This window comes from Balearica regulorum, chromosome 3, assembly GCF_011004875.1.
Source record: "Balearica regulorum gibbericeps isolate bBalReg1 chromosome 3, bBalReg1.pri, whole genome shotgun sequence".
Lineage (NCBI taxonomy): Eukaryota > Metazoa > Chordata > Aves > Gruiformes > Gruidae > Balearica > Balearica regulorum.
Window position 1 is genome coordinate 105,974,547 of NC_046186.1, and position 11,222 is coordinate 105,985,768.

General features: G+C 44.0%; 1 protein-coding gene across 3 annotated transcripts in view; it reads right to left on the reverse strand.

Moving 5' to 3' along the window:
• The window catches only part of AIDA (axin interactor, dorsalization associated), a 30,419-nt gene extending 19,253 nt beyond the window's left edge, over positions 1 to 11,166 (reverse strand). For 2 of the 3 annotated variants that reach the window (XM_075749328.1, XM_075749327.1), the window contains exons 1-3: positions 10,939 to 11,166; positions 7,249 to 7,318; positions 419 to 472 (exon numbers count right to left, since the gene is read on the reverse strand). In XM_075749328.1, coding sequence (XP_075605443.1) covers positions 419 to 472; positions 7,249 to 7,318; positions 10,939 to 11,048 — 234 coding nt within the window. In that variant the 5' untranslated portion in view covers positions 11,049 to 11,166. Of the gene's footprint in view, positions 1 to 418; positions 473 to 6,478; positions 6,560 to 7,248; positions 7,319 to 10,938 lie in introns of those variants that run through there. The other variant, XM_075749329.1, reaches the window with a different exon arrangement.
• Between the last annotated feature and the right edge of the window lie 56 nt (positions 11,167 to 11,222).

The following is an 11,222-nucleotide window of genomic DNA, read 5'->3' on the forward strand; positions in this document are numbered from 1 at the left end:
TCATGACTGCTACAAAATAAATATTCTTCTACACACATGTTTTTCCTCATGCTCTATTATTTGTGAAGTGGCTGAAAAAGTGCAATGGTCACTCTGGTGATCTTTTTACCCTTGTACACAGGTTTGGAAGACAAACTAATCAGTTCTGAAGGAGGAAAATGAGGCAAAGAACCAAAGACACAAAACCTATGGTTAAATTCCTGTAAAACCTTAACACATGCTCATATAAGTACTTAAAGGTTTTTAAGGCAGTCACCTGGGGCATCATGTTGACAACCTGGAAAGTCCAAGTGTTCAAGGGTTTGTTCACTCTTTTTTCAGAAATTTTGGCTATGTCTGAAGACACTAAACTATCTTTAAAAAGTTCTACAGTTACCTATCACTAAACTATGAAGTCACATAGGAAAAAGAGCTATACCTGTAAAGCTGCACTTCTCAGTTCCAAGCATGTTGCAATTTTAGCTATGGTTTTCTGAAAGAAAAAAAGTTACTTATTTAGTAAAAAGTTACTGAAACTGTATTCTTTCATATTCAAATTTTAAAAAGAAAAAATATAAATACAAACAATTGCTTTTCCTTGCAAAGATTTCAGATTTATTAATCAGTATCAGATCATTCAACATCAAAACCTTTTTTTATACACAAAATTTTCTGAAAGCACAATAGATGAAACAGACATCTGCCACTTAACTTCCCACAGCTCATCACCACAGATGGGGGTCATTCACTCAGCAGAAACTGTAATAATGCCTACCACATCATAAATTGTTTATAAATTCAACTGCTCTGAAGTGATAGGGGAGAGAGAAAAAAAAAATCCAATCCAACCAGTGTATTACCTTCTTGAGAACTTGAGTGGTTTGTTCTAATTTGCCCTTTAAGACTCATGCTTACAGTTCCCCTATCGAGCTTACAATCTCAGCAGACCAAGTCAACCCTCCTCAGAAGTTACAGAAGCCCAGTATCTCAGCACTGAAAAAACACAGTTTGCTTTTGTGGGTTTTGGTGGGAGAGGAAGTATAAAGGCGGATTATTTTTCTAACTTTCTATTTTTGTAATTTTAAGACATTTAAACTCCAAGTGAAGCATGAAACATACTCTTTGATTTAAACTTGTCAGCTATCTAAAATATCCCTGAGCAGAACTGTGAAGTAATTTCTCATTTTCATTTAAAAATGCAGAAGAGAGGGAAGGGATTCAAAATAACCCATTGCTAGCAATCTTACTTTGAAGACAGTGCTACTTAAGCTTTTGTGTCTCACAAATAAGAAGCTCCAGTAAGTCACATTTGTCCCTATTACTACCAGCTGAAAGGAGGAGTTGACTTCCATAACTGACCTCAACTTTTACCTTGCCTGACCACGACAAGTTTGTTCATTAACTAAAAGGTTTTAGTGAAGAAAAACTAAGACTATCTGCAGAGATAAGGGCCAAATATAATTCAAAACATTCTGTAGAACATTTATGGGGCGAAAAAAAGCAACAATGAAGCTACAAAAAAAAGCATTTTATTTTCAAAGTAAGTTTTTCTTCCCCCAGAAGGAAGATTAAAGTTGAAATACACACCTGTAACTCATTCTCTCCTTTTAAATCAGGCAGTATACAAACAGCTCCCCCCCAAGATGGATACAAGGAGAGGAAAAGATTTCCTAAAGCACAACTCTAGCATCAAAGCGCTTCAAGAGTACGGGCATCTGGCAAGTTATGTGGTATCGGTCAAAAGCCAAAACTTTCCTTTAAAGCAGGGTTACGTTTTAGGGCTCCGAGAGGTTTGTAGCAACAGATAAAAACTAGGCATGGTTTCACAGTTACCTTCCCTAGTCATCTGCTCTGACTCTCCTGCAAAGGGATGTCACAACTCCTTCTCAGTCAGCTCCTGGGCCACTGCTAGTTTCAATCGGCTGGGCTAAAAGCTAAGTGTCTCCAGTTTCAGTTCACCTTAAGCCACACGAAAGCTGAAAGAGTTCAGCAGCTGAATCACAAGCAGATCAGACATCAATACCTCAAGGGCAGAGCCATCAGCTGGGGTGCATGAAAGCCTCAGATACTTGATTTTCATCTGCCACTATAGGCTCATCAAAGATTTTAAAAGTCCTTTCTCCCCAACTGGTACCTCCTCTCATCTTAAACACTCTGTTACAAGATGGCATTAGCCCAGACTTTACATCCTCGTAATTTATATTACTGTGCATTGTATGGAGGTCTTTTACAAAAAATTTAGTTCTTCTGAGTACCTTCCAGGAAAGTAGCGAGTGATGCGTATCAGCAGAGGACACACATATTGTTTTCTGCTCTGCCTAGGATGCAGCATGTGCAGCAGTGTGCTGTTTGGAAATTTTAATATAGAGCAATGTGACTGTATGTTTGCATACAACATGGCAGAGTAAAAATATTACAGCTCCATTTCTGTGGGGGTTCGTTTTGTAGTCTAGGTTCAATCAAACTTCTACCTCCCTAACATAAGTTCTGCTACGTAAGAGAGAGCCATAGCTGGACCTCCAGAATAGCTTGGAAAAACACAGATTTTTTTTGAAAAAGAAAAGAATACATGCAGTCCTGGATTTATTTTGACGCTTTCAGACCCACACTTCACACACAGGTCTTGTGAATTTACATGTACCTTCAGACTCAATGGGAAGACACCAGATAGTACTACAGGAGCAGCTTCTCAGTCCCTAGGGTGAGAATGCACTATATCCACCTAACCAGCTGCAGTGTAATAAAAGGAATTCCTTTTTATATTTGAAAACATTTGCAAAGGTAGAATTTTAAAGAGGAAGGTGTGAAGTAACGGGTAAAAGAAAGGAATCCAGAGGTTCCCCAGGGAAGGGAGGGAAGTCTCTGAGGTTTGACTACAGCTCTAACATTTGCAAAAACCCAGCTGTTCTGATGGTTTGGGTGTTGACTGCTGAGCAAAGAGCCTGCCCAGTCCATGTTAGATCAAAACCCCTCCAAACGCACCACAGACAGAGGGCTACAAGTTTGCACGGTGCCAGCACGCAGTCTGTGTGCCCCACCACGGAATCAGAACATGTAAACAGATTTTCACATAGCTCTTCCCCTCCCTGTCTCACATGCAGAGCATTAAGCCCACACCATAAATAAGGTCTCAAAGAGCACTGCTCAACCCCTATCTCCTTTGTCAATTCACCAATAAGCTCAGCAACACCCCTGTTCCCTACCCTGAAGATTCCTAACTGTGTATTCTTAAAACCGCCTGAGCTCAGTACCTCCTAACAGGGCAAACAGGAACGCAAAATGTGCGTCCTCAGGGTCCTGGGGGCTGAAGGGCAATAATGGCTCTAGAAACAGATTAATTGAAGAGAGTTTGGGAGTCTTAAAATAGTAAAGAATAGGTTTTATATGGAATCTATTGAAACATGGCAAGCTCCCAGCAGGCATTATTCATAACTATTTTTTTAAGGGACCACACCCAACCCAAAAGTTAAAAATGCAGCTAAACACTGCTATCATTTTCAGTTGTAACTATCCCATGCAAAGGCTCCTTTTTGCAGCAGGGAAAACATTCTGCATCTCATTAGAAAGACTGAAGTCATAATTAACTTTGCTAGTTTAAAATAGTTAAGATTCAGTTTTACGTAAACTCATGATTAGAAAGGGAAAAAGTCAGTTGATCTCGTAGTCAAGGTTTCTTCAGTGCAGTTGTGTGAGTAATGACTGTGCTAACTGTAATGCAGTCAAAGATGTTTGCATAAATACAGAGCCAGAGCAGAGTTTGGCTTTAAAGAGAGGTCTAGGCTGTTAGGAGACCAGTAGTTTAATGAATCATGCTAGGACTGTTTAACAGTGCTCTTATTTCAGCAAGTTACCATTGCATAAAAAAAAAAAAGCATGATTTTCTAATACTGCAGAAAACTCAGCCTAACACAAAAACAGTTACACGAGAAGCAACAACTGCAGTTAGAAGAGGGCTTTAAAGGTCAAATTTACTGCATAGAGAACAGGGTGAGAGTAACTATAGCTGGAGACAAGCTGACAACCATGGCCAAACCTAACTGGAACGATTCAGGTAGCAAAACACAGTGGTTGATCATGAATGAAGATAGCATTTTTAGTGAATGAAGGTAAAATAAAGAACAGCAGGATGCAGATGTTAAGACTGAGGTAAATCCACCACTAACTGTATCTATTCCACACACACAGCTTCTAGGTGATGAAATTATTGCACAGCCTCCTTAAAGCTGTTGTAGGGTGAGTAGATTTAAGCACAATGATTTGTTGTTTACAGTATTTATCTGCAGAGAAATTCCTCACCAAAATTCACATTAATGAAGATTCCAGCACTGTCAATTATCCAAGTCAAGACAGAATGTTCCCTAAGGACTAAAACTCCAGAATTATGTCCAGCAGTAGATATAAGACGACAACCCCCAGAAGGTGAAATTCCAACGAATGTCAAATTCTGTAGACAAGTCTGCTCTATTAAGGGAAGTAGCACACAGTGTTTCAAAACATACTCTTCAGATCAAGAGCAAAAAGGCAAGATATGAATATTTAAAAGTCTGAATTCTTACCATAAACAATACATTTATTGTAAGATAAATGATAACTGGCTCACGGTATGCCTAGAAAAAAAATTGGTGGCATCTGTCAAGTGTTGTTATATTAACAGATTGTATGATTACATTAGCAAGTCACACCATTAACTATGGTGTGGCCATATCTGCACTGTCACACCACCTGTGATGCATGAAATAAACCCAAACATGGTAAAAGTTTATACAGACAGATGGGGCTGAGGATTTGAACCTAGCCTTGTCCTTTCCCTGTAAAGCTAGTAGTTTTCATTTGGTACAGAGAAATCACTACTGAAATCCACCTTCCCCACACAATATGTTGAGTAAGAAACAATGACAGCTTCTTAGTAATTCTCAGCAGTATATATGGTCCTTTGGAAAACAGCTAACTGTAAATCTACACAAAGACTGGACGGAGGGTAGATCAAGCAACTAGAAATCATAATTAGCATCACAGCCTTGCCCTCTCCAATCAATGACATTCTGTGCACAGCCTTGGCCAGTAATATCAGATAAGCTAACCCTGAAGTTTACACACTGTTCTACATTCAAAAAAATAAAGAGGGGATTCTTATATGACATACAGAACCTCGGAAAGACAGGATATTAGGGAACGACAATTTCCAGAACCAGGAAAAAATAGCCTGCTGGTGGATGCATTGGCAGGAACTTAGTTGAGCAAAAGTGGCTGTTTTGGTATGTGGATTTTTTCAAGGGTGGCGAGAGAGAAGATACACTTCTCGTTACTCAAACTGCTTGAAATCCCAGAAGCATGCTAAACTCTACCCCTACACGCCAAGTGAATGATACTAGCGATGATAGTAATTGTTCATGATCATTTGATTATACTGGCCGAGCTCCTGCAGAAATAGGGAAGACCAGAACAGCAAGGAGCTTAATATCAGACTAAAAGATTTTTCTGTACAGAGTTTTATGTGTTTCTTTCAAAGCAATAGCAAGACTTATTTTTGTTGAGATTAGCATTCCTCATGGTTGAGGAGGGAAAGACAATGTTCTCTCAACAAAATGTTGGGGAATTCAGCTGTGTATCTGGCTAATGAAATAGGCATCACTCTTTGATAACCAGGCTCAAAGCTTCAGTGCATCAGCCCCTTACTGATCTGCAAAAAAAAACCAAAACACAAAAAAACCCCACACACCAACACAAGTGATATACATGTCAACCTCTTTGGTAAGTTGTATCAGCTTTAGAAACAGGTACCACTCTGCAAGGATTCAAAACAGCCACTAATTTTTTCTTTTCAGAAGGCAGTTGCCTTAAGATATGATTGCAGCTGCACATCTAACATCCGAGGTCAGTTATCTCTGCTTCCTGAGCCCCCCAGGCCTTCCCCCGCGGCTGACCTCACTTACTTCCACAATCTGGTCCAAGGTCTTTTCCACAAGATTCAGGGAACATCTGGAAGCAAAGCCCTGCGTGGTTCTGGTTCCCATACTCACAGAAGTAAAATTAACAGCTTCGCCTTCATAAAGTAACCATATTTTCAAAAGTATCCACAGAGGGGAAACATGCAGTAAAGATGACTATAGCTGAGAATGATGGAGAAAGCTACCAGCAAGGGATACAGTGCAGAAGCAATCAAAGAGTAAACACCTGTCCAAAATTAACAGGGCTTCCAAGCCTTCAGGTCAGGAAAGGGACCCAATCCTTCTCCAAGATTGACTCAGTTTAAGATGATCACAAGCCTTATGTTCTTTGCAGAAGGTAAAGAGAACATGGAAGGACCAGCTCTTTGCTTTTTTTACTGGTATGTGTCAAGGAAAGAGTTACAAACCACTATCAGACTATGTAAAGGTGTACTGCTTTGTAATGAGTTTCTTTAAACATCTTTAAATTCATCTCCGATTTCTGTAGTCAGGATCTGTTTTCAGGACCAACATTTCCAAATACAAATCCCATTACTCTAGCACCACATTACCATAGGTGGGATTCTGGGCTAGCAAATGTCAGTCTTCAGGCAATTCCATTGCTCAAACAACTGATCTTATGACTTGGAAATCTGGAAATACAGGGGGTCTCTAATTTAGTATTCGTAAGAAAAAACATGCCCTTAAACAAGACACAAAAATTTAGCAAGGCCTCGTATTTCAAAAAAATTTATTTTGCTGAAAATGCTTGAGTGTATGAGACCTCAGCTAGCATCTTCCTTCTAAACCCTGTCACAGAATTGCACTAATATGATGCTGAGACAAGAAACAGCCTTTTCAACTGAGGAGAGGGTGGAAGGGGTAAAGTCATTTCAATATTTTGAAAGATGATAAACAAATAACATTCTAAGAGACTAGTAGGGAGTATTCTGCCAGGACCCTTCCCAGTCAGGTGTTACATGTTAAGCTAACATCCTCCTCACACACCCTCGATGTCTGCAGTTCAAGACATTTTGTATTCAGACTTCACAACAGAAGTTGTGCTAAAGTTGAATAAGCAAGTTATCAAAAGGTCACCCAAAAAAAGTTCTTCGGGTTATGAAGAACTCTGGCCAGCATGCATGATATTCAATATTACACAGCACAGCATCAGCCACATCCAATGACAGCAACTGTTTTAGCCATGGTGGGCTCTGTTTCTGTTTGTGCATATCAAGGGAGGAAAAATCTCCAAGGCTCTGGTCTGTGAGATACAAAGAACCATAGCGCACATCAACACCTATGAGTTAAACTCCATAACTGAGCAAACAGCAATACTCACCTTTTGATCCTCTGTGAATTCCGAGTTGTTGTGCTGAGACTGTGCCTCTTTTTGTAGATGCCTTGCTAATCTGGATGGGGGAAAGAAAATTGTAGAGTGGGACCACAACACAGAAAACACACAACCCCCTCAGTCTCCAGAAAACGTGTCAGCCAAGAGGTCCACAAACTGCTGCTCCACATAGTTTTTTGGTTTGGGTTTTTTTGTTTGTTTTGGTTTTTGTTTGTTAGGGTTTTGTTTTGTTTTTTAACAAAGATTTCTATAACCATGGTAGGCCCTACTTAAAAAAACCTACTGTAGGACAAGCCCACATGCATTTCACAGGGAGTTGGAGGCAAGTTGGATTGCCAGGGGGTGCGGGTGCAGGCACCCTTGGTGATGGCCAGATGCTCTCCCAGCGCTGGAAGGCAGGCGCAGGGCGGCTTGGCCCAGGCTGTCGGGGTGTATCAGCTCACATTTGTGCCTGTCAGCATCACAGGCGGAGCACAGACCCCACCCCTTGTCACCACGGAGACAGGAGTACCAAGGGGTTTGGAAAGGAGCAGCAAGCAAACAGCTCCAGAAAGCGAAAGGAAGCTAGAGAGGGAAGCTAGGGAAGAGTTACGGTTTCCGTCCAGGGAGGAAGGAGAACATTAAACAAGTAAAACCTCTGGGCAATTGTTGCCATTCCTTGTAAATAATTCTTTTTAATAAAAGCAGAGGGGGAGGGGGGACGGGGTTGAGGGGAAACCCAGGGACAGCAGCAGTGCTCTGGGCATTGCAATACACTTCCATCCGGAACCTCACAACTTTGCTTTGTTAAAGGGATTCAGCTTCTCACCACCACTGCAGTGGGCATTAGCCCTTTTTTTTTTTTTTTTTTGGGGGGGGGGGGGGGGGGGGGGGGGGCACACATTCAAAATATATACACCAAAACAGATTACCATCAAAGCCTGTCTCAGAAACAAAAATCAGAACTCAATTATTTCTTTGCTTCTCCTAAAAGTAAGCTCTGTTAAAGACACAAGAATTGAGGCCACTGGAGTTTTTAACTAGCACTAGTGAAAACACAACCAAATAGGACAAGGTCAGTGGTGTTGTCCCCCTTCATAAAGGGGAAAAGATGGTGGCTGAGAAGAGACAAAAAGCACAAACATGCTTGAACCCAAATATACACTCCTTCCCTACCACCCTGCTGATATGACACAAGGGACATACAGATAGGGCATTTGAAAGTAACGATTTAAGAAAATATATCACCATAGCAGCAATATACCACCCACAACAGGCAGCATAATGGTGTTAATACTTCTGCAAGCATCAGTAACACAAACCTCTTTCCATTTGTCATTAACACAAAAAACCCACACCCTAATCCAAATAAATGCATCTGGCGTCCCACTTGAAGCTTGTTCAAAGTCAGATCAGAGCGAGTTCCACAGATGGGGGCATTCAACAGGGAAGGCACTGCCAAAACCTCGGGGGGCTCTTGTGCGAGTAAGCAGCTGAGTGAACAAGGGCCTATCTTGCACCAAGCTTCCTGCACTTCCAGGAGTAACATAAAGACCTGAGCAGACATAGGTTCTCTGGACACAGGAGGCAAATAATTGTATTTTAAGTCAGCAGCCATTACATCCATGGAATGAACTGGCTTAGATTTGGGAAGATCTTTCTCAGTGTCAGCAAGCTCACTGTAACCGGCTTCTCCCCGTGTTGACCAGTACAGACCTTGCCAACGTTAGCAGCACCTGACCAACTCCAGCAACACACTTGTTCATCCCATCTCAGGTTGTCATTTGAGAAGGCAACAGCACAAAGTCATGCTGTTAGGTCTCTCCAGAGCTACAGGCAGGTATCTCGCCCTGTGCTTCTTATTTGCAACTTGTACCCTATAGATTGAAATCATTATTAGTTTACACCAGCTGTATCTACAAGAAGCAGATGCAAACACTGAAAAGGTTCTGCTCGTTCCTAGGAAATACCTCTCTGTAATCCGTTGACCTTCTCTCCCCTTTCTTCTCCCTCCTGGAACCACAGAGTTCCTCTACTGACGACTACTCTATTCAGTAGAAACTCACTGATAAGGCTTGCAAGAGCAGCTTACAATACTACTACCCAAAAGGAGCTTTCTTACAAAGATATCACACTGCTCCAAAGTCATAGTAAAGCAAGGGCACGGAGATCACCTCAGTTGTCCTCAGACACAAGTGGTGCCGAGAGGAAGGGAACAAAAGATATACTTCAACTCTCAAACTGAACTGTCTGCAAACATTTAGTGACCTTACTTCTCAATGAAGCAAGCTCAGAACGAGAAGCCTGAAGACTTTTCATTCTGAAGAAACATCATTAAATGAAACTGCTGAGACCGCCAAGTTTGAAGCATTAGAATTCTACTGGACCTCCTTGCAGATGTCCACATAAGAGCAATTATTAAAATATCTTCTTTTGCTTTCTGATGATTGTTTTTTTCTTCTGAGATACAAATCTAGAAGATAACTTATTTTCATCCCTGCACCAAGGTTGGCGGTAACAGCTTGCCCTGCTCTAAAGACCATCAGCAAGCTGCAAATAACTGAACTTGCATCATCCCGTCTAGTGAGTGAAGGAAATGAGATTATAGCATCTCTTGACTACGCTATACCTGGCAGTTAGTTACTAGTTAGTTAGTCTAGTTACTCCAAATGGCAATGAGTCGGTATGGTTATAGCCCATAACTTGAGTAGTCTTGAACACCACTAGAAGATCTCTCAGCATCTCTTCAGCTGATTTTCTCTTGGGGAACAAGTACAAACCCTCTAGACTTCTTCCAGAAAAATTCCTCCTAAGAAACTTAGCCTGCAATATACTCAGATCACAAGGAAATAGCTCATATCTTCATGGAGAACAGAGTACTAGAGGAGAGCATTTGACTAAAGCTGCCAGGTATGTTTCTAAGGACACCATCAACAGTGCCCTATGGTGCCAATACTTGTCTGATACCACAGGATTCACGGACGGTGTGGTCCCACCCAGTACAACCCAATCCAACTGGGGCTGCGCCAGTCGCTACCCTCCCAACATCAGGCTCCCCGCTCTCCCATCAGGGGTGAAACACACAAGCGTGCAATGGACCAGTTTTCACCCTGATGGGTTGCCTGGGGTTTTTTTGGGGGTAAGGCTGATGCTTCAGCAGCCCATTTGCCTCAGCCGGACCCCCTGCCCCACAACCACGGTGCCTCGGGCAAAGAAGCGATGGGATGGGGGTACCCCACGCCACCGGTGCCCAATGCCGGGGGTGTGTGTGTGTGTGTCACCAACCAACCGCCCCGACAGCCCGTGCCCGGGGGGCCCTGCAGCTCCACGCCAGCCAGCTGCCACCCTCCCAAAGGGACGGGCCGGCTCCCGCCTCGCTCCCCCAGCCAGGGGATGCAACGCCCGGCCAAGCACTCGCCACCGACCGGCGGTCTCCTCGGGGCGGCTCCCGGCGGGTTCGGGCGAACCTCCCGCCCCGCCTCAGGGGACGCCCCGACCCACGGCCCCGCGTGTTATGTAACGGCAGGGGACCCGCCGGCGGGCCCTGAGGGGTGAGGGGGGCCGCGGCCTAGGCCTGGCGGGGGCCCCCCTCGTCCCGCCCGGGGGCCGCTCTCCACCCTCCCTCCCCTCACACGGGGCTCTGGGACCGTGCCGGGGACCGGCGAGGCTGCGGCGGGAGCCGCCCGCCCCCGCACTCACATCTGGTACTCGTCGATCGCCTCCACCAGTTGCCCCCAGGAGTCGAAGTCGGTGCCCTTCCTGAAGCTGGCGCCCCAGCGCTGCAGGAGGCTCCGGGCCGCCTCCGACATAGCCCCAGCACTAGGGCACCATGCTCACCCCGGGCCGGGGCACCGCGCCGGGCAGCCGCTCCCGCCAGCCCCGCGCCCGCCGCCGGCCCAACCCAGCCCAGCCCAGCCCAGCCGCCGCGACAACCCAACGCGGCGAGCGCCTCCCGCCAGCGCCGCCCAGCGAGGTAGGCTGCG